At 47.4% G+C, this 27,977-nt stretch overlaps 1 protein-coding gene across 1 annotated transcript; it reads right to left on the bottom strand.

The window, feature by feature from the left end:
* Positions 1–21,335: 21,335 nt before the first annotated feature.
* Positions 21,336–23,694, bottom strand: LOC140398037 (uncharacterized). Its single transcript, XM_072486257.1, has 2 exons — positions 23,584–23,694; positions 21,336–22,726 (listed from the first exon to the last, which is right to left on the bottom strand). The coding sequence occupies exon 2, from the start codon at positions 22,576–22,578 to the stop codon at positions 21,367–21,369; it is 1,212 nt and encodes a 403-aa protein (XP_072342358.1). The 5' UTR covers positions 22,579–22,726; positions 23,584–23,694; the 3' UTR covers positions 21,336–21,366.
* Between the last annotated feature and the right edge of the window lie 4,283 nt (positions 23,695–27,977).

Genomic DNA, 27,977 nt, shown 5'->3' with positions numbered 1-27,977 from the left:
CACAGAATAACACACGTGCAAAATCTTTCTCTAAACATCTTCTGTTATCTGATTACGATTCTCAGATCACTATATATACACATTCCAATAGCACAGTTTAAAAGTCTAATCATTTGTGTGCAAATTTATATTATATATATGTAGTTTCCATTCATCCACCAAGCAATGGAATGAGCTTTGAATAAATAGGCTTGCCAATTAGATGTTTACAGAAATCCTGGTCTGGTACACAATTGTAGGGATAACTAGCTTCTCGTCACTCAGATATGCCTCAGTTATTGAGGAATTAGGTTTCAGAGCTTTCAACAGTCCATCCCCAAGCTTTCCTTGACTTGGAAATGAGGTCAAATGGCAGGAAAATGGAGAACCATTCGAAAGAAGACATTACTAATCATTCTGATAGAGGTGAGGCAGTTTCATGTTCGGCTAAGGTGTCAGACTTTTAGACCAACTCCAGTCAGGCAGCTGTTCAGTCTGACTGTTGCCTTGAAGGATGTTTGAGAATTTTAAAAAGGTCTTCTTGCCACAGCGAGACTTGGGCTACAAAGCCACATCAAGGTTCATCGAAGTGTTAATGTGGAGAGGGTTTGCATTAAATGTCATCAAAACTCTGACTCTTTACTGCTATTTTTAAACAAACCATTAAAAATGGGATGGTGATGGAGGGGGAGCATCTAGAAAATAAAGAGTTTCACAAAGAACTGGAACGTTTTAGTTATGAGGAACGATTGGATAGTTTGCCGTTTTTTCCCTCAGAATTGCTGAAGCTCAGCTGAGATGTATAAAATCCCCAGAAATAGAAAATAGGAATGACCTTAACAGAGGGGGCCGAAGTAAAGGAATGGAGGTTTAACATAATTGGTAGAAGGAGTGGAGGGGAGATGAGGAAAGGTTTTTTCACCCAGAGGGTGGGTAGGCGAACCCAAAGATCTCTGCCTGAAAGCGTGGTGGAGGCAGAAATTCTCAGCACTTTAAAAAGTGTTTGGGGGTGTCTACTTGAAAAGCTGTGGGCTTCGGGCCTAACTTGGGAAGGTGGGATTAGGTCAGACAGCTCCTGGATGACTTGCGCAGACGCAATGAGCCGAATGGCCTCCCTCTAAGTTGTGAATCTTCTAGCTCTTCTTTGCATGTGTCGATGGGTTTAAGATAATGCACAATAATCGTTTGTGGATGCACGTTCAACTTATTTTTTTTTGACATTTCCATCGATTCGTACAAGGTGGGTTCCGTGATAAAAGTGTTGGCTATGATGCAGTATGTTTTTTGCTTCTTTCTGGCTGAAGAGGCCAATCCACGAGATGCAGGTTCTACCACAAGTGCCTCAGATGAAGTGGGTATCGGATGTCACTGTGGTTTGTTGGTTTTGGTGTTGGTGCCTGTTACCAAGCTGCTGTAGCCTCTGATCGGCTTGGTGGTGCATGCCAGCCCTGAGGTGATGATGCTCTTCCTCTGTCTCATCAGACAGATAGAAAATCCTTGGCTACGCTTCCATCTTCCATCCTACAAATGTACCTAAACCAGCTGAATCTCATCTAAATCTCTAATAACAACGCTATAATTGATGGCAATAGCCACACTCTGGGTCCTAGGGAATATCTTTAGCATTGAGCCTGCAGGAAACATTGAAGTAAATGTCCAAAGCAATCATTATAGTAACTGCCAATCGAAGAGCATTTCCACCATGAGATTCATCACTATTGAACTTTCATCATTCTTACTGGAATTATTCCATCATTACTTTTGAGTCTATTTATATTAAAATAATTTCCAAATGAACGGTTTGACCAATATTTAATTGAGAATATTACTGTCGAACTGGTACAGATCGGACACACTGCAACCATCTTTCATTATGGATTCTCCAGTTCTTTCGTCGAACATGGGGCTGGATTCTCCGCCACCCGGCGCCGAAGTCGCGTTCGGCGATGGAGCGGAGAATGGCGCCGAAATCGGGGATGGCGGAGGATTTTTGAATTCTCCGCCTCCCCCCGAAAATCGGTGGAATATGCTGTGCCGAGTATCCGCCATCGCAGGCCGTTGCCTGAGGCCCGCTCTGCGATGCTCCTTTGCCGAGCAGCCGAATTCCCGACGGCGTGGGATTCTCACGGTCCTTGCCGTACGGGAACCCCGCGAGGCGGCTGCGGACTCAGTCCGGGGCCGCCACAGTCGGCGGGCAGGCGGGGTTTTATTCGGGGCTGGGGGCAATCAATGTGTGCGGGCGGTCCGGAGCGCGCAAGTGGCCGATCGGGGGCACTACTTTGCCGGTCCAGGTCCGCGGGCTCAGTCCGCCATGGAACGCGGCCGCTGCAGGCCGCCGCCGTGCGCGGCCTCTGACCCGGACGTGCGGGGGGGGGCCGTAACGGCAACTAGAGCTGTGAGCTCTACGATGGCTCCCTGCTAGCCCCCAGCAATACGGGGAATCTGTGACCTTTTGACACCGGTTTTCCTTTCGTAAAAGACCGCAGTTTTCACGAAGAAGTGGGGACTTCGTCCCAAAAACGGAGAATACAGACCCAGATCTTCACCGTCTAAACTGGTGTCATCTCATATATGTTGTCAAACCAAATCTTGTTTTGCAGATCCAATTGCAAATTATATCTATGAGGTTGCTGTTGGAGTGGGCAGGTGACGGCACAACAATTGATTCATGGTCACCATTAGACTTTGAATTCCAGATTTTTATTGAATTTAAATTTCACCATCTGCAGTGGTGGGGTTTGAACCAGAGTCCCCAGATTTGCTCCGGGTGTCTGGAATACCAGTCCAGTGACAATAGCACTACGGCACTGCCTCCCCTTTGATTGCTCGATGACAGACAATTCCATTTTGAGCTGTCCATTACTACATTTCCTCATGTAGTGGGGTCCAATTTACAGGTGCTGAGAATGGCTTTCAGAATGTATTTGTATATACCTTTGGGACATCCTCTGATGTATAAAGAATGGCTCCCACATTAACTTGGAGAATAGGCCAAGTTTACACATTAAATACACAACCTTTCCAGATCTGAAGACTGCTCCCTTCAAACTGTCTTAATCCTGTTGATTATCTAGTTTTCAGGCAGGATGTGAGGCGGCACAGTGTTTAGCACTGCTGCCTCACAGCTCCAGGGACCCAGGTTCAATTCCAGCCTTGGGTGACTGTGTAGAGTTTACACGTTCTCCCCGTGTCTGCGTGGGTTTCCTCCGGGTGCTCCGTTTACCTCCCGCAGTCCAAAGATGTGCAGGTTTGGTGAATTGGTCACGCTAAATTACCCCCTAGTGTCCAGGGATGTACAGGTTAGGTTATGGGGATAGGGCGGGGTCGTGGGCCTAGATCGGTGCAGACTCCTTTGTGCATTGTAGGAATTCTGTGTGATTCCGTGTCATGATGCCAGCCACAAGAATTGGGGCTCAATCTTCAGCATATTGTTTATAATTGATGACTGGAGATGGCTGCCTTTCAAACAGAGAGAGGAGGCTGGGTCAAATAAATATGCACACACTTGTTTAACTGTGCATTTCACTATTTTGAGTTATTTTTACTATCTTGGATTTTACCCAGTGCATTGTTATCCATCTTCACATTGATAGGTTCTCAAGAGAATTAAGGATGACAAGGACTATTTGGCTCATCCTAATTCCACCTTCCAGAATGACCCTGATTACCTCCTGTTGTAGCTTTCAATTAATTCTCAATTAAACCCAGGGTTTCCACCTCCACTCCCAAATTTGAGGGTTCCTTCCATACAAGGTTCGATCTTTACAGAGACCAATGTATCTTCACACAAAAGGACTCAGTGACGACACACGTGGCCACAGAGATGCATTTCTCCCAACTCGTGTTTAGCCTTTAGTTCCGAAGTTGGCAATCTGTAGTCATGCCGGTGCCCTCCTTCAACAAATCAATGGAACGCCATTTGTCCATCTGAGTTTCCAATGAAGTAATGTGAGGGAGGGGATCCTGGATGGAATACTGCAGGAACAGACATGGTATTCTTATGCTGCATGCGAAACTGAGTTTCCTGTCATTCAACCATCAACAATACTGTTGGCATTGGGATGGAAAATGTTACATTCAATGAAATGGCCTTAAAGAAGTCATCGCATATCCATTTTCTTCTATATCCACAGGAAGTGCTGTCAATATTCAATTTACATTTTTCAATCCCACCTGTGTTCTAGTTTTACATGAGACTTAGTTTTATCCAACCAGTACTTACTTTGACAGCTTTACAAAAAAAACAATCAATAACTTAAAAAAATTATTAATGATACAAATGTCCGTCAGAAAGCAGACAAAAGCAAAACGCTGAAATTTGAACGGATAACTTCACAGCTCTCTAAGCCCCAGGCATATTCAATGAGAATAAATGAATTGCGTCCTTTGCATGAAGATTTGCCATGCAGCAGTCGACCGTCATTTCAGCTTTATTGTAGGTTCGACATTAATGTTCCATTTGCTCTGTAGTTAGTCTCAGACACTTGGCAAAATATTCATTTACAGTCAGGTTTACTCAATCGTAGAGAAGTGAACTGGGTCAAGGCAAAGCTGTGTGAGACACCATTCATCTCAGTTTCAAACCACATCAGTGACCATCTTAGCACCTTGCTTTTCGTCAAGGGACAGGCTCAGAAATGTGCGCAGTTCATTAACTACTGCATAAAGCCTCAACCTGAACGAGAGTAGATCATTTACAAATTCAAACTAATCGTCCAGGAGAGTTAAAAAGATCTGTTCTGCCTTTCCCGATTAATCAACTCCCAATAGCAATAAGGAATACTGCATTTTCACCATGACGCGTCAGTACATTTCTCTCTGTAAAGCTAAAATTAATTATTTTATAAAACAGATTTTGTTTTATCATGGCATCTGATGATTTTTATTAGTCATTATAAATTAATCAGTTTAGTAGAAGACTTCCCTTTAACAAATGGCGAACCTTTTGCTAAAGAAACTGCATTACCAGGTGATTCATGACTCACAAAACTATTAGACTAATTTACCACTTTGCAGTGACATAATGTTCTAACTTATTTTAGGAACATAGGAAATAAGAGTAGGCCATTCGGCCCATTGAGCCTGCTCCACCATTCAACTAGATTGGCGATCTTCTACCTCAGCGTCATTTTCTTGCACTGTCCCCATATCCCTTGATAACTTTAACATCTAGAAATCCAATGATCTCTGGCTTGAATATGCTCAGTGACTAAGCCCCCACAGTTCACTGGGGTGGAGAATTCCAAAGATTCACCACCCTCTGAGTGAAAAAATAGCTCCGAATCTCAGCCCTAAATGGCCAACCTCTTACTCTGAGACTGTGCCTCCCCCAGCCCGCACACACACAGCCAGGGAAGATATCCTTCCTGGATCTACCCTGCCTGAGATGGCCAAGATGCAAATTTCATACTTCCTGCTCGTTCCCGTCCCCTAGGGGGACACATGTTGCTGACTGGTAGTATACTCAGCTGAGGGGCAATGCTTGTGGGTGGTTAGCATCTAGGAAGGTCTCGTTCCCATTCGAGATCCAGATCAAGGGGGCGTTGTTACACCTGATCCCCAAGCCGCAGCCATGATCTCCGATCCCAGTCCCGTTCTCCTCTGCATTCTAAGGAGAGAAGTCGGTCCCTCGCTCCTATGATGTGCCATCCAGATCGTCAGATAGATGAAGCCCTTCAACATCAAAGTCTCAATTGTGGTGATGTGCATCAATGTAAATGCATGTAGGCTAGCTAGGCACTAGAGGGAGCACCAGAAACATCACACACACACACACACACTCAACCAATAGATCAGTTCGATAGGACATTACAAATGGACATTCACAATACACACAGAGGTGACACGACCACGGGGGGAATTACACCAACCCATATATAAAGGACACCACACACATGATCTGCTCTTTCCAGTGGAGACAATCAGTGAGTAGAGACAGAGGGTTGATTCAATATTACACCCACCACGTGGATTGCAGCAACTGGTTAGTTAGTCTGGGTAGCTATAGTAGGATTAGCAGTAGTGTCGAACCCGAGTAATAGAAGTGTAAATAGTTTAATAAACGTGTTGAAGTTATCTCCACGTCTGAACCTTCCTTTGTCAAGTGCACCACAAGGAAGCCGCTTATGTTACACCTACAACATAACAAATCATCAATCAAGGTCTTTTTCCATTAAATGGGAATGTCGTTCCCCTCAGAAAGTTTTCAGAAGAGCCCAGGTCCCGGAGAAGACGATTGAAATGGAAGGACTTTGCGAATAGCAGCGCAAAGGGGCCTTCTTCATCTGACCACCTTATATCTAACCCCAGGTGTTTTAGTACCATTTTACATGCATACATTCCACAAAAAAGTATTACTACTGCTCACTTAGCATGATTAAACGTTATTAAATGATTGTAGTGAAACAAACTGTACAGCTAATTCTATGGAGCTTCCTCATTAACTGACAGGGTTCAGTAACAATGCTTGCAATTCTTTGTATTAATATTACAAGCTTGTCAAAATACTGAGATTCTGTTTCAGTGAATTTGTTGAGGAGTGCGGCAGGTAATGTCATGAAGATAATACAATCATGAATTTCTAAAGCTTCCAAACCAGTTGCTTATCTGTTTTGTCTACCGCTTTTCCTCCCAGTTCCCAATAAAAAAGGCTTAACCCAGTGTGTGGGCAGCATGGCGGCGCAGTGGTTAGCACTGCTGCCTCACGGCGCCGAAGTCCCAGGTTCGATCCCGGCTCTGGGTCGCTGTCCGTGTGGAGTTTGCACATTCTCCCCATGTTTGCGTGGGATTTGCCCCCACAACCCAAAAGATGTGCAGGGTAGGTGGAATGGCCACGCTAAAATTGTCCCCTAATTGGAAAAAATTAATTGGGTCTCTAAATTTATTTTTAAAACCCCCACAACGCGAAAAGGCGTAAATGGAATCAAAACAACTGCGCAAGCTGAAACAAATTCCATAAAGTGCACAAAGCCATGAATAGGATCAACTGCATTCATGCGGACAATGGGTCAAAAAAAGTGGGTGTGCCAGGGAATTGTTTGTCTGATTTACCACTGACTTAGCAAATAATGGTAGGATTGGGCAGAATCAAGATGGATTTATGACAAAACTGTTGGGGTTTTTTTGAGGATGTAACAAGCAGATTGGATAAGTGGGTGCCAGTGGGTGTGGTATATATAAATTTTCAGAAGGCTTTCGATAAGATCCCACACAGCAGGTGAGGAAAGAAAACTGGAGCACATGGGATTGGGGGTAATATTCTGGTGCGGACTGATTAACAGACAGAGAACAGGGAGTAGGAATAAATGGGTCTTTCTCAGGTTGCAGTCTAGTACTTGGGCCCCAATTATTCACAATCTATATCGATGATTTGGATGTGGGGGGTACTATAATGCTGAATGGGACTCATTCAGCTGGGTGATTGTTCCATACGGGGTTATAACAGGGGCAGAATGTAATATTTCCACGTTTGATTGATGTCACTGAACTATGTGGGATTATGAGTTATCCCCTACACCCTGAGCTCTTCTTTTATTTAGCAACCTTTGATGCACATCTTGTCAAATGTCTTCTGAAATCTAAGTACCGCATATCCACAGGTCACCCTTTATCCACGTAGATTGGAGTTCTTTGAGAACATAACAAGCAATTAGTCAAACACAATTTCACTTTCATTAAACCATGTTGACTCTGCCTGATTGCACTGGGATTTTCTAAGTGTCCCCCCATAACCTCCTTAATGATAAAGTTTTTCCCGATGACAGATGTCAATCTAACCCCTTTCTTGAATAGAGGAGATACATTCGCTACATTCCAATCTGATGGGACCGATCTAGCATTGAGGGAATTTTGGAAAATTAAAACCAATGCATCTACTATCCCAGCAGCCACTTTTTAAACACCATTGTATCAAGTCCACCTTGACCTGTGGACTGCGTCAGCCTTTAGTTCCAATAATCCTTTCAGTCCCCTGTCCCTGATCTGGTTTGCTTAATATCTGGAAAAAATAGAGTCATAGAGTTTTACAGCACAGAAAGAGGCTCTTTGGCCTATCGTGTCTGTGCCTGCCATCAAGCACCTATCTATTCTCAACTCATTTTCCAGCACTTGGTCCATATCCTTGTGTGCTGTGGTGTTTCAAGGGCTAATCTAAATGCTTCTTAAATGTTGTGAAGGTTTCCACCTCTATCACCCTTTCAGGCAGCGACTTCCAGATTCCCGCCACCCTCTGGGGAAAAAAATGGATATTTCTTCCTCTACGCAATTTACACGTAAGTAGTGGTGAGGAAAATCAAACTTGCTGATATGGACCTTGGCCACAATTTTCTTGCTTCCCATCGTACGCAACTCTGAAAGTTCAAAAACAAACTCAAAGGCATCAGAATGTTCTGACTGATCACTCCAAAATTGCAGAAGTCCAGTGGTGTTTGGCGGGGCCCACAGATTGGTTACTGGTTATTCACAGCAAGGCAAGTCTAAGGTCGATACGCAAGCCTTGCTGTTTGGAAAAAATGACTGGTTTTAGATTAGTCATGGTGTGATAACACTTGTTCAAATTCCCATGCACACTTGCATCACTGGAATCCTCCAGATAAACTGTTATGACTCTTAAAGGAAGTGCCTTTGTGTTGAAAATGAGCATCGTTTGTGTCTGTGGCAGCTAATTTGCTGATGATTTCACACCTTCCATTCTGATTAGAGTGTTTTTAACAGCATAAATACTGGGTTGGGCAAAGCTATGTTGGTGGTTTTGGTTTGAACAGAATGCCGCAGGATTGGTTGTCACCATGACCTGTAGTCCTTTCGGCCCCCCCCCCCCCCCCCCCCCACCCCCCCGCATTCTACTTGCTCCGTCTCACAGCACGCAAACATGTCCCCGTCCTCGCATTCTAGTTGCTCCATCTCACAGCGCACAAACATGTGTTCTGCTAATGCACATCGACTGCAGTCAATTCAAAAACAATCAGTAACTTGAACATTAAAACAAATTTGGAAAGAAAGAGTGGACCCAGTTAAGCATGATGTTTAAATGGGCAGGACTGATACACAATCTGTCGTCAATATAGTTGAAGTATATACTCTACCCCTGAGTTATCATATCCAGTAGGTTCCAGGTGAGCTGTTTTCAGAGACAGTAGAACAGAAATGATACATTTCATAGAATTTTCCAATTTAGAATAATAAGATATCATATGTGCGGTCTTGGACATGTCAGAATAATTGTAATGGAATTAGATGGACAATTGTAGGGAACGGATTTTAAAGATGGGAGTTGATTGTGAACTGAATGTTTGAACTTTGGGATTATAATTCCCTGATCCAATTTTGTAAATTGTCACTTCATCGGGTCTCCAAGGATCTTGCGCAACCTCATTGAGTTCTGATGGGTTGCAGTTTGCTTAGGAAGTATGTTGCTGTGGCAACATGTGCTTTTCCACGCATGTTGTAGTCTGGAGCCACCAACACGACCCCCGACACTCCCAACGAACTGTGGGAGGGTCCCCGGCCCCGCCCACCCCCCGGCCCCACCCCAGCCCCCCATCCCCCAGTCCCCCCAACACCAGCGCAGTGCACGCCCGGCCTGACTGACAGCACACAAGAAATGCCAGATTGGTACCTTGACAGTGCCAACCTGGACACCGTGGCAGTACCAGGATGGCACCCAGGTGTTGCTGCTATGGTACCAGGGTTGCAACAGTAGTGCCAGGGCATGCACCTGGGGGCCTCCGATCTGATGGGAGACCCCCCCCCACGAATGCCATTCCGTCGGGTCCTCGTTTCTGGAGACCTGTACTGAACCGCACTCGCCGGAGGTCTCCGAGGAGAAGGCGATTGATCCTACGTCTCGGGTAACTTGGGAATCTGCGCATCAAAGTGAGACGAGCTAACTCGCTTTAATATGCAGGTTTGCCTGAGTGATCCTGCCCACAATGGCCGGGATTCACATCGCAACGTCTTGCGAGATCGCGTTACACCTCGCGAGGCGTTGGGAGCCGGGAATATCCCGGGAGTGGGGTCTCCTGGCTTCTATCGGTCATGCTGCGCCGTGGTGAGCTGCTTTCCCGGTGCAGCGTGGGTGTTTGCTCACGCCTACCGTGTTCCGGTTTTGGGGGGGGGGGGTCGTTCCTGTTCTTATGAAAGCCAGTTTCTTGTTCCAGACTTTTATCAACATCACCTTAATCCTCTTAAAATGAACCACTAGAATTTATAAAATTATTTTAGAGGAATCTGCAGGCCCTTTCCATATTTTCAACTCAATAATCATACTGAGTAATATCATTCAACGCGCTCGAAAAGAGGTCCGGATTTCGAAGCTTTTCAACTTTGGGAATTTTGGATAAGGGATGCTCCACCTGTATTGTCAAGTGTTTTCGGCATTCCCAAGATTGTGAAAGGCCACAATACAAGCGTAAATCTTGCTTTTTTATTGAGAAATACAGTCAAAAGCAAACTGAACCAGGCCACGGGCAAGAAGAAAATAACGAGTCAAAGAGTGTCCGACAAATTATATACATACAAAAAAGAATTGAAATATAGTGGATCTGCAGGGAATAAATGTCAAATGCTCTGAGTGCATCATCTTGACACCATGAGTGAGGTTGCAGCTGGCCCAATCAGTCATAGTGCCAAGCACCAGCAAATGAGATATTCTTGTCTCTGTCACAGAGAGGTTATGTAACACAGCCGCTACAGTAAAATGCTGAATCACGGCATTTTGTTTTAAAATAGCAGAAAACTATGACGCGGAAGATAAAAGGTTGTGAAACTGTTCAATTTGAAAACGATTGATGTAATTTTGGTTCCTTCCCATGTTTAATGCACAGAACATTCCGGCACCAAAAACCTGAAATGCAGAACAGGTAATTTCTCAAAAAAGCGTTGTGAGAAGGCAGGGGATTCACTCGCAGTTTGCAAATAGGCTGATCACCTGACCAAAGTAAATGGCAGCTAAAATCTCCTTCCCCATTGGCTGCAATGGATTATTTACAATCATAATCTTCATTAAAAAATCCAGCGGGAATCCAGTTGATGTTGCAACAACAAAATGGCAGAGTTAAGCATTTGAGGGGCAGAGTACGGCATCAGCTCTTGTGCACTGTGCTCCAACACCGGTTCTGGTGCAATGTGCGCCAACACCGGTTCTGGTGCACTGTGCTCCAACACCGGTTCTTGTGCACTGTGCTCCAACACCGGTTCTGGTGCAATGTGCGCCAACACCGGTTCTTGTGCACTGTGCTCCAACACCGGTTCTGGTGCAATGTGCGCCAACACCGGTTCTGGTGCACTGTGCTCCAACACCGGTTCTTGTGCACTGTGCTCCAACACCGGTTCTGGTGCAATGTGCGCCAACACCGGTTCTTGTGCACTGTGCTCCAACACCGGTTCTGGTGCAATGTGCGCCAACACCGGTTCTGGTGCACTGTGCGCCAACACCGGTTCTTGTGCACTGTGCTCCAACACCGGTTCTGGTGCAATGTGCGCCAACACCGGTTCTTGTGCACTGTGCTCCAACACCGGTTCTGGTGCACTGTGCTCCAACACCGGTTCTGGTGCAATGTGCTCCAACACCGGTTCTGGTGCACTGTGCGCCAACACCGGTTCTTGTGCACTGTGCTCCAACACCGGTTCTGGTGCACTGTGCTCCAACACCGGTTCTGGTGCACTGTGCTCCAACACCGGTTCTGGTGCACTGTGCGCCAACACCGGTTCTGGTGCACTGTGCTCCAACACCGGTTCTTGTGCACTGTGCTCCAACACCGGTTCTGGTGCAATGTGCGCCAACACCGGTTCTGGTGCAATGTGCTCCAACACCGGTTCTTGTGCACTGTGCTCCAACACCGGTTCTGGTGCACTGTGCTCCAACACCGGTTCTGGTGCACTGTGCGCCAACACCGGTTCTGGTGCACTGTGCTCCAACACCGGTTCTTGTGCACTGTGCGCCAACACCGGTTCTGGTGCACTGTGCGCCAACACTGGTTCTGGTGCAATGTGCTCCAACACCGGTTCTGGTGCACTGTGCTCCAACACCGGTTCTGGTGCACTGTGCTCCAACACCGGTTCTTGTGCACTGTGCTCCAACACCGGTTCTGGTGCACTGTGCGCCAACACCGGTTCTGGTGCAATGTGCTCCAACACCGGTTCTTGTGCACTGTGCTCCAACACCGGTTCTGGTGCAATGTGCGCCAACACCGGTTCTGGTGCACTGTGCTCCAACACCGGTTCTGGTGCACTGTGCTCCAACACCGGTTCTGGTGCACTGTGCGCCAACACCGGTTCTGGTGCACTGTGCGCCAACACCGGTTCTGGTGCACTGTGCGCCAACACCGGTTCTTGTGCACTGTGCTCCAACACCGGTTCTGGTGCACTGTGCGCCAACACCGGTTCTTGTGCACTGTGCTCCAACACCGGTTCTTGTGCACTGTGCTCCAACACCAGTTCTTGTGCACTGTGCTCCAACACCGGTTCTGGTGCACTGTGCGCCAACACCGGTTCTGGTGCACTGTGCGCCAACACCGGTTCTGGTGCACTGTGCTCCAACACCGGTTCTGGTGCACTGTTAGTCCGAGGGTGGTGAATAGTTGTGGTGTCAGGTGGAGGCAGTCAGTAGTAAACTTTACAACTGGTTTGATCCTTCTAAGTTTCCCAGGTTGCCCATTCTGCAAAGAGGTCCAGAATCATTCAAAGACTCCAACTTTACATCGGAGTTGTGGGCAGTTTCTAGTGCAGAGCAATTGCTCAATGGAAGTTGAAACGTCTAGCACAATTCCCGTGAAGTCCTAGTCTGTGGACCACATGGGGGTTGGCTTCTCCATCTGATCTTCCCAGGTCGCCCAGGGTCTGCGACCCTCTGGAGAATGGAAGATCTGGGAAGCCCATTCAGCTAAAGAAACCAAAACTGTGCACAGTACTCTAGATGTGGTCTCACCAAGGTCCTGTCAGACTACGGGTAAAACATCCCCACTTTTATGTCCCTTTCTCCTTGGAATATGGACAAACATTTCATTTGCCTTCCTCATTACTTGCTGTATCTTTCGTGATTCAGTCACGAGGATACCCAGATCCCTCTGAAATGTGACAAAGGGCAGCACCATGGCACAGTGGTTAGCACTGCTGTTTCACTGACCCAGGGACCGGGGTTCAATTCCGACTTTGGAAGGCTGCCTGGAGTTTGAATATTCTCCTCGTTCAGAGGTCGATGCAAACTCGATGGGCTGAATGGCCACCTTCTGCACTGTAGGGATTCTATAAAAGGATCCAAGGAAACATAAATCTATAATTTATTTTAAATTTGTTAATGAAACTGCAGAGTATTTCTGGAATTTTCTGTCTTTCATTGAAAAATATAACGTATGGGAGGATGCCAGCAACTGGGGAAAGTTAAAAAGAAAATAGACAGGAGGAAAGTAGATGATCAAGAGGCATCACATTAGCTGTGAAAAAATATCCCTTTGAAACAGCTAGTCCTGGTCTTTCTGTCCATACTATTATAGCCACACATACCATTTAAAATAATATTCCCATTAACTATCATTATTCTGGTTTAACATACATGTTACAAATGCGGGCATCGCTGGCTAGACGAACATTTATTGCCCATCCTGATTGCCCACTGCGGTTCCTGTGGTGTAGGTACACCCACAGTGCTGTTAGGGAGGGAGTTCCAAGCAACTTAGCGTGGCCAATCCAATTAGCCTGCACATCTTTTGGGTTGTGGGGGTGAAACCCACACAAACACGGGGAGAATGTGCAAACTCCACACGGACAGTGACCCAGGGCCGGGATTGAACCTGGGACCTCAGTGCCTTGAGGTGGCAGTGCTAACCACTGCGCCACCGTGCCGCCCGAGTTCAGGAGATATTCAGTTGGATTGGTTTTGTGGTTGTTTGAGGGCATGGGGTGTTAGCAGAGGAGGTTTGAAAAGAGTTCAATGTCCGCACGATGAGATACAGGTTGGCAGGAAACACAGCAAAGAGTTGGTTACACCAGTCATTAGAGTGCTGTGCCATCATACAAAATAACACTATGATTGTGGGTGATTTGCTCACCGAGATAGCAAATCATTACCGAGGCAAAACACTGGCTTCCAGGGGCTTGTTTAGCACAGGGCTAAAGAGCTGGCTTTTAAAGCAGACCAAGGCAGGCCAGCAGCACGGTTCAATTCACGTACCAGCCTCCCCGAACAGGCGCCGGAATGTGGCGACTAGGGACTTTTCACAGTAACTTCATTTGAAGCCTACTTGTGATAATAAGCCATTTTCATTTCATTTCATTTCAGTCCAGATTTTCTACTGCTTAATTATCGCACACTGCACTCACCTCTGAGCTAAAGCTTACCCACCATCATCAAGGTGGTATTTTCATACTTAGTTATCTTACAAGCAGAGAAATCAGCTTTATACCTGGAGCCTGTGGTGGTCAGCATTCTGCAATCTGAGCTGTCATTTCATTTCGGTTTCCAACAAGTGGCTAATTTTGAATCACAAATTACATATTCAGACTCGCCTGTGACAGACATATTTTGAGTGCTACTTTCAATTCTACTCAGGCATTAGGCACATGATCTGATCCACATTTAAATCTGTCTGCAGTGTATCGAATTCCGTTCAGCCAAATGTATGTCTGTCAGTAATCGACTGACAACTCATTTGAAAGTTTCTGTCTGGTAAAGTGATTGTGTGAACTTCTTTAGATATTGTAAAGCAGAATCGCAGGTATGCACTGAAAACGTGTCTTTATTAGTAATGCGCGGATCTACAGTTTCAGTGCATGAAAGGGTTGTATGTGGCAACAACAAAGAACAAAGAACAAAGACAATTGCAGCACAGGAACAGGCCCTTCGGCCCTCCCAGCCTGCGTCGATCCAGATCCTTTATCTAAACCTGTCTTCTATTTTCCAAGGATCTACTTCCCTCTGTTCCCCGCCCGTTCATATATCTGTCTAGATGCATCTTAAATGATGCTATCGTGCCCGCCTCTACCACCTCCGCTGGCAAGGCGTTCCAGGCACCCACCACCCTCTGCGTAAAAAACTTTCCACGCATATCTCCCTTAAACTTTCCCCCTCTCACCTTGAAATCGTGACCCCTTGTAATTGACACCCCCACTCTTGGAAAAAGCTTGTTGCTATCCACCCTGTCCATACCTCTCATAATTTTGTAGACCTCAATCAGGTCCCCCCTCAACCTCCGTCTTTCCAATGAAAACAACCCTAATCTACTCAACCTTTCTTCATAGCTAGCACCCTCCATACCAGGCAACATCCTGGTGAACCTCCTCTGCACCCTCTCTAAAGCATTCACATCCTTTTGGTAATGTGGCGACCAGAACTGCACGCAGTATTCCAAATGTGGCCTAACCAAAGTCCTATACAACTGTAACATGACCTGTCGACTCTTGTACTCAATACCCCGTCCGATGAAGGCAAGCATGCTGTATGCCTTCTTGACCACTCTATCGACCTGCGCTGCCACCTTCAGGGTACAATGGACCTGAACTCCCAGGTCTCTCTGTACATCAATTTTCCCCAGGACTCTTCCATTGACCGTATAGTCCGCTCTTGAATTAGATCTTCCAAAATGCATCACCTCGCATTTGCCTGGATTGAACTCCATCTGCCATTTCTCTGCCCAACTCTCCAATCTATCTATATTTTGCTGTATTCTCTGACAGTCCTCCTCGCTATCTGCAACTCCACCAATCTTAGTATCATCTGCAAACTTGCTAATCAGACCACCTATACCTTCGCCCAAATCATTTTTGTATATCACAAACAACAGTGGTCCGAGCACGGATCCCTGTGGAACACCACTAGTCACCTTTCTCCATTTTGAGACACTCCCTTCCACCACTACTCTCTGTCTCCTGTTGCCCAGCCAGTTCTTTATCCATCTAGCTAGTACACCCTGAACCCCATACAACTTCACTTTTTCCATCAACCTGCCATGGGAAACTTTATCAAACGCCTTACTGAAGTCCATGTATATGACATCTACAGCCCTTCCCTCATCAATTAACTTTGTCACTTCCTCAAAGAATTCTATTAGGTTTGTAAGACATGACCTTCCCTGCACAAAACCATTCTGCCTATCAATGATAAGTCTATTTTCTTCCAAATGTGAATAGATCCTATCCCTCAATATCTTCTCCAACAGTTTGCCTACCACTGACGTCAAGCTCACAGGTCTCTAATTCCCTGGATTATCCCTGCTACCCTTCTTAAACAAAGGGACAACATTAGCAATTCTCCAGTCCTCCGGGACCTCACCCGTGCTCAAGGATGCTGCAAAAATATCTGTTAAGGCCCCAGCTATTTTGTCCCTCGCTTCCCTCAGTAACTTGGGATAGATCCCATCCGGACCCGGGGACTTGTCCACCTTAATGCCTTTTAAAATACCCAAAACTTCCCCCTTCCTTATGCCGACTTGACCTAGAGTATTTAAACATCCATCCCTAGCCTCAACATCCGTCATGTCCCTCTCCTTGGTGAATACCGATGCAAAGTACTCATTAAGAATCTCACCCATTTCCTCTCACTCCACGCATAAATTCCCTCTTTTGTCTTTGTGTGGGCCAATCCTTTCTCTAGTTAACCTCTTGCTCCTTATATACGAATAAAGGCTTTGGGATTTTCCTTAACCCTGTTAGCCAAAGATATTTCATGACCCCTTTTAGCCCTCTTTATTGCGCGTTTGAGATTTGTCCTACTTTCCCGATATTCCTCCAAAGCTTCATCAGTTTTAAGTCGCCTAGATCTTATGTATGCTTCCTTTTTCATCTTAGCTAGTCTCACAATTCCATCCGTCATCCATGGTTCCCTAATCTTGCCATTTCTATCCCTCATTTTCACAGGGACATGTCTGTCCTGCACTCTAATCAACCTTTCCTTAAAAGACTCCCACATTTCAAATGTGGATTTACCCTTAAACAGCTGCTCCCAATCCACATTCCCTAGCTCCTGCCTAATTTTGTTATACTTGGCCTTTCCCCAATTTAGCACTCTTCCTTTAGAACCACTCTCGTCTTTGTCCATGAGTATTCTAGAACTTACGGAATTGTGATCGCTATTCCCAAAGTAATCACCGACTGAAACTTCAACCACCTGGCCGGGATCATTCCCCAATACCAGGTCCAGTATGGCCCCTTCCTGAGTTGGACTATTTACATACTGCTCTAAAAAACTCTCCTGGATGCTCCTTACAAATTCTGATCCATCTACGCCTCCAACACTACATGAGTCCCATTCAATGTTGGTGAAGTTAAAATCTCCCATCACGACACCCTATTGCTCCTACATTTTTCGATAATCTGTCTACATATTTGTACCTCTACTTCACGCTCGCTTTTGGGAGGCCTGTAGTAAAGTCCCAACAATGTTACTGCACCCTTCCTATTTCTTAGCTCTACCCATATTGCCTCAGTGCTAGAATCCTCCATTGTGCCCTCCTTAATCACAGCTGTGATATAATCTCTGACCAGTAATGCAACTCCTCCACCCTTTCTACCTCCCACTCTATCCCTCCTGAAGCATCTATAACCTGGGATATTTAGTTGCCAGTCTTGCCCTTCCCTCACCAAGTCTCAGTAATACCAATAACATCATATTCCCAGGTACTAATCCAAGCCCTAAGTTCATCTGCCTTACCTGCTACACTTCTCGCATTGAAACAAATGCACCTCAGACCAGCTGTCCCTTTGCGTTCATCATCTCTTCCCTGTCTGCTCTTCCCTTTAGTAACATTGAGTTTATTATCTAGTACCTTACTGGCTTTGGTTGCTGCCTCTTTACTGACCTCTAACTTCCTAATCTGGTTCCCATCCCCCTGCCACAATAGTTTAAAACCTCCCCAACAGTGATAGCAAAAGCACCCCCTAGGACATTGGTTCCAGTCCTGCCCAGGTGTAGACCATCCGATTTGTAATGGCCCCACCGCCCCAGAACAGGTTCCAACGGGTGACAAAGCACTACAGTTTGATTGAAGTAGCAAGGGGGACAGAAAGAAAGAAGGGGTAATTATGGAAGACTGATGGTGAGTTAGTTAAAACGTTAATGTTCTGGGATTGATGCTAAATATTTCACTTGCCTACAGCATCACCAGCCATTAGTGGATGCCATGCCCTCTATGATCCAGAGTGTGCGTTTAACGACCTAATATTCAAGTAAGTGATAGGGAGACTCAGATGTGAAACAGGAAACCCTTGCCTTTGTACTCCAGTTTGTGAAAATCTATCCTACACCTGCCAAAGGCCCCTCCTCACCTTTGATAGACAGATATGATAAACATACTGAACTTACATTATAAAAGCAACACAGCGCGTAGGAGGTGAGGGATCCAGGTGGGAGATATGTGATTGTGAGTGGGGTATTGGAAGGGCGACCGGTAGTGTTGGTAAATGTGTAATCCCCAAATTGGGATGATGTGGGTTTTATGAGGGGGTTGCTGGCAGCAATCCCGGATTTGACCACGTACCAGTTGATCATGGGAGGAGATTTTAACTGTGTCCTGGAGCCGAGGGTGGATAGATCGGGCTCCCAGGTCGATGGGTAGGGTACGAATGGCAAGGGAGCTGGGGGGTTTATGGAGAGTATGGGTATGGTGGATCCATAGCGCTTTCAGAACCCAGGGGGAAAGGAGTATTCCTTCTTTTCACACGTCTATGAGGTGTATTCGAGGATTGATGACTTTGTAGTCAGTCAGGAGATTTTGGTTGGGGTGGAGGGGACAGAGTATGCAGGGATAGTTATCTCGGACCATGCACCCCACTGGCTGAATACTCGGTTCAGTACAGGACGAGAGCAGAGGCTGGGGTGGAGGTTTGACTCGGGGTTGTTGGCGGATGGAGGTTTTTGTGATAAGGTGCGGTTGGCGATTAGGGATTATGTGGAGTTCAATCAGAATGGGGAGTTGTCGCCGGCATTTTTTGGGAAGAACTGAAGGCAGTGGTCCGGGGAGAAATTATCTCATTTACAGTTCGTGCGAATAAGGAAAGGAGGGCGGAACATGACTGTCTAGTGAGAGGGATAGAGGAGGTGGACAGGGAATATTCGAGGGTGCCCACCGTGGAGGGATTGCCGAGGAGGAAAACGTTGCAGGGGCAATTTGACAGGCTGACAATGGGGAGGGCGGTAGGGCAACTGCGTAGGGCAAGAGGGGTGCAGTACGAGTATGGGGAGAAGGCGAGCCGCATGCTGGCGCGCCAGCTGCGGAGGCAGGCTGCGTCCAGGGAAATATTGAAGATCCGGACTGGGGCTGGGGTTGTGGTGTCAGAGCCAGGGAAGATAAATGAGGCAATTAGAGAGTATTACCAGGGACTTTATGAGGCAGACCCAGGAGGAGAGGAGGGGGACATGGGGTGGTTTCTGGACGAGCTGGAATTTCCCCAGGTGGAGGAAGCAAAGAGGCAGGCGTTGGCGGAGCCCCTGGGGCTGAGGGAGGTGCTGGATAGTATCAGGGGTATGAAGTCGGGGAAGGCCCCTGGGCCGGATGGGTACCCGGCGGAATTTTATAAGGAATTTACGGCGGACCTGGCACCACATCTGTTGGGGGCGTTTAATGATGCACTGGAGAAGGGGGAGTTGTCAGAGACGATGACGCAGGCAGTAATCACACTAATCCCCCAAAAAAGGGAAGGATCCGGTGGAATGTGGGTCGTATAGACCCATATCGCTATTGAACACGGATGTGAAAGTATTGGCTAAGTTGTTGGTGGGGAGGATGGAGGATTGTGACCCAGGGGTGGTTGCAGAAGATCAAACAGCTTCGTGAAGGGCAGGCAGCTCGCGAGTAATATAAGACAGCTGTTGAATGTGGTGATGAATCCGTCGAGAGCTCTGGTACCGGAGGTGGTGGTGTCCATGGACGCGGAGAAAGCATTTGATCGGGTGGAGTGGTGGTACTTGTTCGAAGTTTTGGGAAGGTTTGGGTTTCGGCCGAGATTTGTTGCATGGGTGCGGTTGCTGTATGTGGCGCCAAGAGCGAGGGTGAGGACGAATGATAGGAGCTCACGAAGTTTTGACTTACACACGGGTACGAGGCAGGGGTGCCCGCTGTCGCCGCTGCTGTTTGCGCTGGCCATAGAGCCATTGGCGATGGCTCTCAGGGGGTCGGCAGAGTGGCAGGGGATAATGAGGGGGCAGAGGGAGCATCTGGTGCTACTCTATGCCGATGACCTCTTGCTGTATGTTTCGGATCCGCTGGAGAGTATGGGAAGGATTATGGGCCTGTTGGAGAGGTTTGGAGGGTTCTCAGGATACAAGCTGAATGTGGGGAAAAGTGAGGTATTCCCGGTGAATGAGCTGGCACAGCGGGCTAATTTAGGGGGGATGCCATTTATGGTAGCAAGGGATATGTTTAGGTACTTGGGGATTCAGGTAGTGAGGGAATAGACAGGGCTCCATAAGTGGAACTTAACAAAGCTGGTGGAGGAGGCCAGGGAGTGTCTTAAGAGGTGGGATACACTGCACTTAACGTTGGCGGAGAGGGTCCAAGTGTGAAAATGAATATTCTGCCAAGGTTCTTGTTTATCTTTCAGGCTCTCCCGATCTTTATACCAAAGGCCTTTTTTCGGAAAGTGGACACAATCATCTCTGACTTTGTATGGGCGGGGAAGGTGACAAGGGTGGGGAGGACCCTGCTACAGAGGCAGAGGCAGCAGGGGGGGTTGGTATTGCCAAACTTGCTTCATTATTATTGGGCGGCGAATGTGGACAAGGTGCGGCGGTGGTGGGAAGGAGAAGGGGTAGAGTGGGTTAGGATGGAGGAGGAATATTGTAAGGGGTCTAGTTTGAGGGCTATGGTGACGGCAGCATTGCCAATGGCTCCGAGTAGGTATTCAGGGAGCCCAGTGGTGCAGTCCATGGTGAAGATATGGAATCAGCTGAGGAGGCATTTTAGGGTGGAAGGGATGTCGGTGCTAACGCCGCTGTGCGGGAATCATGGGTTTGAGCCGGGGGGGATGGATAGTGTCTACAGAAGGTGGAGGGAAGTGGGGCTGGTCAAGATGAGGGGTTTGTATTTGGAGGAAGGGTTCGCCAGTCTGGAGGAGCTAAGGGAGAGAGTAGAGCTGCCGAGGGGTAGTGAGTTCAGGTGTCTATAGGTTCGGGACTTTGCACAAAAGGTCTGGAAGGGGTTCCCTAGATTGCCGGGATACACCCTGCTGGAACGACTCCTGCTTCCGGATGTGGAAGGAGAGGGAAGAATTGGGGATATGTATAAGTGGCGGGGGAACAAGGAGGCGAGCGGGTGGTGAAGATTGAGGAGAAATCGTGGTGGTGAGAGATAGATCCTGGTCTTCCCTAAGTCCAAAAATGAAAATTTTTAGTATTTAAAGCCTTTTATTGGTTCATTTTGGCAGTATGGCATTTTTAATGACATTACAATTACAATTAAACTAGCTGGATTCTTTTTTCATCTGAGGATACAGTTTAGGTTCTCCTGAAGTACTTGCTTGGCAAGTAGGTGTTGGAGCTTGTCCGCTTGATCCAGCAGCTTGAACTTCCATTGATGTGTCCATGTGAGTTAATTCACATTTATCCACCAATTTACCCTTCACTATGGCCACCGTTCTAGACATTCCCTCCGTATGAGGGAATAAGGTCTTTACTTTGGTCAAATCTTCGCCGTCTGGTTTTGTGCTTCCTTCTGTGATATTCCATTGTGACTTTGGATACTTCATCTGATATTTAATTAACAATTCTACTCTTATCCATCCTTCTACTGATTTTTGAATTATTAGATCTGGACTCCAACCTGGGTCTGATTTAATCAAGATTTGTGGTGAGTTAGGAACTAATGCACAATTATATCTTAGACCGTTTGGAAAGTCAACATGATCAGGTGTTCTCAGAAGTATTGGATCTGTGCTTTCCCAATGTGGTGTCAAATGTATTTCACCCGCTAACGTAGATAGTACTTTTTTCTTTCTTTGGTGAACTAGGTCTCTACCTTCCACACCTCTAGTTATTTCGTTTGGATCAAAGTCGTCTTTCAATGTTAATACATGATTTGTTTTTAGCATCTTTTTAATTTTCCAAGGTCTCTCAACGTCTAATGAATAGTTTGTCACAGGGTTGGTACCAAATTGAATAGCATTAAATCTTGCTTTTTCGTTACTTTGCCATGGACCGTTTATGGCAATGTAATCATTTGTAACTTCTCCCTCTTTTAACAGTCTTACATTTTCCATGACTGGATCTTGAGTCAATTCCTCGTTCCAGCAACCAAATGGTGCAGGTTCAAATACCATGGTTGGATCGACTGGAAAAACACTTTGATTCAAACCGGAACAGTATGGCAGTTTACTGGTGTCAAATAAAATGGATACTGTATTTGGACTTGGGTACCAACAACCCTTTTCAGTATCTGGCTCTCTTGTCTCGAATTCACCTATAATGTATTTTATAGCATAAGCCTGACATCTGCTACTCTGCTGGAGTAGAAATTCCTGTGCTCCTGGCATCATTAAGTCTCCCCATGTATTAATATCCATGTGATTCCAGTCTGTCACAGTGTACATGTAATCGGTGGCTGCATGTTTGAACTGTTTTCTGTAAACATCTCTTGTTTGAAAGACAACTCTTCTTGATTGAAAACAATGCAACATGTTTCCATTAATCCTCCATCCACTACTTCATGGAACTGATCCTCTCAGTACAGGTGGGTTTCCTGGTGGGCAATTTACAGACTCTGATTCTTCGTTGTCAGAATTCATCTTTCTTTTCTTCGACACCGTTTGTGACATTATCCGATTTCTAAAATACATATGATGAATACATTTAAGTTTTTCTTTGGACTTTAAATGTTCAATATTCTCTTTACTATCACGGATGAAGTGCATATCTTTAATGTCTTCTGGAGTCAACGGAGGTGATTTTACCAATTCCGTTTCTCCAACATCAGATTTCCCTGTATTTCTTTTAAGGTGGTGCACAGGGTGCATATGACTCGGGCGAGGATGAGTGGGTTCTTTCAGGGGGTAGCAGATGAGTGTGAGAGGTGTGGGCGGGGGCCAGCGAATCACGCGCACATGTTTTGGGGTTGTAAAAAATTGGGAAGATTCTGGGCGGGAGTGTTCGCGGTCTTAGCCAGGATAGTGGGGGAGGGAGTGGATCCGGACCCTTTGGTGGCGATATTTGGGGTTTCAGAGAAGCTGGAACTCATGGAGAGGAGGAAGGCCGATGTCTTGGCCTTCGCCTCTCTGACTGCACGGCGACACATGGAGTGGCGGTCGGCTTCGCCACCGGGGGTAGCAGCATGGTTGGGTGATCTGTATGACTTCCTGCGGTTAGAGAAGATAAAGTATGAGTTAAGGGGCTCAGCAGGGGTGTTGGGGGATGTTTGTGACCGTGTTTGAGGAGCTGTTCAGCGCAGGGGCGGGCGGGGGAGGGGAGGGGGGGTGATGGGGAGGGGGGAGGCTTCATTTATATATGTCATGAGGTAGAGCAAAGGCAGTTCTACCAGAATTATTTCCTCACATACATTAAACCTTGAAAATGATTGTTCACTTCTTATGCCCTGAAATATTGTTACAGAATCAACTAATGCTGTTTCCCTCCTGGCTAACATACTGGCGGATGATATAAGTGCAGATAGCTCAATATGAACTCACATTAGAAACTCTTTATACAAAGGGTATCTGTCAACAGGACTCCAGCTGATCACTGACCCTGTACACTTCAAGGTTCCAGTCACAGAAACCTTCACTCCCTCTCTGGCTTCCGATTCGGGAAAAAAAGAGCGCTCTCGTGAGCCTAGCTGACTATTACAAACTTGGGTGTGCCACAGCTATCCGCTCAGCTCACTGCCTTGTCATTCGACTTGGCCTTATGCCCACCTGTTTCTTAAAGTCTGCTCCAACTGTCCTGTATTGATGAGCACGATAGTGGGATCCAAGAGTGTAACAATGAAACTGCCTTGTGATCTAGATTGGATCTCTGGGTCTCAAACAAATGCACTCCAACAGTCTCGTGGAACATGGATCAAGCTAACAGTAGATGAAAATTAAATGAAATGAAAATCGCTTATTGTCACAAGTAAGCTTCAAATGAAGTTACTGTGAAAAGCTCCTAGTCGCCACATTCCGGCGCCTGTTCGGGGAGGCTGATACGGGATGTGAGGTCACTTCATTCAGTTCATAAGCTGCTTTATTACTGTTGGCAAAATATATGGCAAACTAAAACCTGAAACTGTTGGTATAAATCGGTGTAACGTCTGTCCACATATGATAACAAAAATAAAGAACATGCATGCACCAGCCCAATGGGTGAACCATTTTGTTAATGTAAAAAGGAATTGTCTGTGCCCTGTTTTAAAAAAAAATAAAATTAGAGTACCCAATATTTTTTTTTTCAATTTAGTGTCGCCAATCTACCTACCCTGCACATCTTTTGGGTTGTGGGGGCGAAACCCATGCAGACACGGGGAAAATGTGCAAACTCCACACGGACAGTGGCCCAGAGCTGGGATCGAACCTGGGACTTCGACACCGTGAGGCAGCAATGCTATCCACTGCGCCACCGTGCTGCCCCCTGTGCCCTGTTTTTTTAATAAGTTATTCATTGACTCGTAGAGAACAAATGAGTTTGTCAATACATGAAATGAAATTAAAATTGCTTATTGTCACAAGTAGGCTTCAAACGATGTTACTGTGAGAAGCCCCTAGTCGCCACATTCCGGCACCTGCTCAGGGAGGCTGGTACGGGAATTGAACCGTGCTGCTGGCCTTCTACTTTCAAAGCGAGCGATTTAGCCCTGTGCTAAATGACTATGCTTTAAAAATATTTAATTGCCTGGCGTATATAAATGCAAGTTCTTTCCTTTAACGTTAAGGTGCAGGCTGCTTTCTGAAATGGGCAGCCATCGCCAACAAATTAACCATTTACTGGCATTTGTGTAAAACATCAGTTTCAAATCCATCTCATCTGTCACGGCATCCACCACCCAGCACTTTTAAAAGCTGAGTTCTCCTTACGCCAAGCCCTTCAAAGAAAAAATAGTCAAGGAATTCTAAAATATCAGACTTGCGGATGAAGAATTGTCTGGAAAAACGCAGCAATATGAAGAATGTTTGGCACAAAAGCCACTGTCAACCGAGGGTGGAAAATGCAAGTGTAAAATAATGAGATGTGAAGGGAATAATGTATTCTGCATAACATCACAATGACAACCAACAGTTTAAAAAAAAATAAAAAATGTTTATTCAAATTTTCACGATATATCAACAACAAAATACAGAAAGAAAAGAACAAACCCCCCCCCCATATACATAAATAATAAATTAACAGCCTTCACCCACACAAAGGCAAATATACACGCCCACTCAAGAAAAAACAAGAAACGAACCAACCCCCCCCCCCGGGTTGCTGCCGATGCTGACCATCTTCTACCGTTCTGCCAGTAAGTCTAGAAACGGTTGCCACCGCTTGAAGAACCCTTGCACCGATCCCCTTAAGGCGAATTTCACCCTCTCCAATTTAATGAACCCCGCCATATCGCTGATCCAGGATTCCACGCTTGGGGGTCTCGCGTCCTTCCACTGAAGAAGAATCCTTCGCCGGGCTACCAGGGACGCAAAGGCCAGAATACCGGCCTCTTTCGTCTCCTGCACTCCCGGCTCCTCTGCCACCCCAAATATTGCGAGCCCCCAGCCCGGTTTGACCCTGGAACCTACCATCCTCGACACCGTCCTCGCTACACCCTTCCAAAAGTCCTCCAGCGCTGGGCATGCCCAGAACATGTGGGTGTGATTTGCTGGGCTCCCTGAGCACCTAACACACCTGTCCTCGCACCCAAAGAACCGGCTTATCCTTGCCCCGGTCATGTGAGCCCTATGCAGCACCTTAAATTGTATGAGGCTGAGCCTCGCGCAAGAGGAGGAAGAGTTCACCCTCCCCAGGGCATCCGCCCACATCCCCTCGTCAATCTCCTCACCCAACTCCTCCTCCCACTTACCCTTTAGCTCCTCCACCGAGGCCTCCTCCTCCTCCTCCTGCATCACCTGATACGTTGCCGAGATCCTTCCCTCTCCAACCCCACACCCCCGACAGCACCCTGTCCTGGACCCCCCGTGGCGGCAGCACTGGGAACACCACCACCTGCCGCCGAACAAACGCCCTTACCTGCATATATCTGAAGGTGTTCCCCGGGGGGAGCCCAAACTTCTCCTCCAGCTCACCCAGGCTCGCGAACTCCCCGTCCACAAACAGGTCCTCCATCCTTCTAAGACCTACCCTGTGCCAGCTCAGAAACCCTCCCTCCATCCTCCCCGGGACAAACAGGTGGTTCCCCCGAATCAGGGACCACACCGAGGCCCCCACCTCCCCCATGTGACGTCTCCATTGCCCCCAAATTTGGAGGGTAGCCGCCACCACCGGGTTCGTGGTGTACCTCATTGGAGGAAGCGGCAACGGCGCCGTCACCAGTGCCTCCAGGCTTGTGCCCACACAGGATGCCATCTCCAGCCCCTTCCATGCCACCTCATCCCCCTCCATCACCCACTTATGCACCATCGCCACGTTGGCGGTCCAATAATACCCACAGAGGTTAGACAGCGCCAACCCCCCCCCCTACTCCTGCACCGCTCCAGGAACATCCTTCTCACCCTCGGGGGTCTTCTGCGCCCATACAAACGCCATAACGCTCTTGTTAACCCGCCTGAAGAAGACCTTAGGGATCAGGATGGGGAGGCACTGGAACAGGAACAAAAACCTCGGGAGCACCGTCATTTTAACTGACTGCACCCTACCCGCCAGGAAGAGTGGCAGCATGTCCCACCTCTTAAACTCCTCCTCCATCTGCTCCACCAGCCTCGTGAAGTTAAGCTTATGCAGGACCCCCCAGCTCCTAGCCACCTGGGCCCCAGGTACCTGAAACTCCCCTCTTTAGCGAGAGCTCACCAATCCCCCTCTCCTGGTCCCCCGGGTGCACTACGAACAACTCGCTCTACCCCATATCAAGCTTGTACCCGGAGAAATCTCCAAACTCCGTAGGGATCCTCATCACCTCCGGCATTCCCCCCACCGGGTCCGCCACATATAGCAGCAAATCATCTGCATAGAGCGACACCCGATGCTCCTCCCCACCCCGCATCAGCCCCCTCCAGTTCCTCGACTCCCTCAATGCCATGGCCAGGGGCTCAATCGCCAGTGCAAAGAGCAGGGGGGACAGGGGACACCCCGGCCTCGTCCCCCGGTGTAGCCGGAAATACTCTGACCTCCTTCTGTTCGTGGCCACTCGCCACCGGGGCCTCATACAGCAGCCTCACCCACCTGACGAACCCCTCCCCGAACCCGAACCTTTTCAACACCTCCTACAGGTACCCCCACTCCACCCTATCAAAGGCCTTCTCCGCATCCATCGCCGCCACTATCTCCGCCTCCCCTTCCATCGCCGGCATCATTATAACATTCAAGAACCTCCGTACATTGGTATTCAACTGCCTCCCTTTCACGAACCCCGTCTGATCCTCGTGTATGACCTGCAGCACACAGTCCTCCATCCTCATGGCCAAAATCTTTGCCAGCAACTTTGCATCTACATTTAAGAGTGAGATTGGCCTGTATGACCCACACTGTAGGGGATCCTTGTTCCGCTTCAGGATCAGGGAAATCAGCGCTCTAGACATGGTCAGGGGCAGAGCCCCCCCTTCCCTTGCCTCGTTAAAGGTCTTTACCAACAGCGGGCCCAGCAGGTCCGCATACTTCTTGTAAAATTCAACCGGGAACCCATCCGGCCCCGGTGCCTTCCCCGCCTGCATGATCCCTAGCCCTTTGACCAACTCCTCCAACCCAACCGGCGCCCCCAATCCCGCCACCTGCCCCTCCTCCACCCTCGGAAACCTCAGCCGGTCCAGGAAGCGAGCCATCCCTCCCTCATCCAATGGGGGCTCAGACCGGTAGTTCCTTGTAGAAGTCCCTGAAGACCCTATTGATACCCACCGCACTTCGCACCGCGTTCCCTCCTCCACCCCTAACTCCCCCGATCTCCCTAGCTGCCTCTCGCTTC

Source organism: Scyliorhinus torazame, chromosome 21 (assembly GCF_047496885.1).
Source record: "Scyliorhinus torazame isolate Kashiwa2021f chromosome 21, sScyTor2.1, whole genome shotgun sequence".
NCBI lineage: Eukaryota > Metazoa > Chordata > Chondrichthyes > Carcharhiniformes > Scyliorhinidae > Scyliorhinus > Scyliorhinus torazame.
This window is presented reverse-complemented; position numbering and strand designations above follow the sequence as displayed.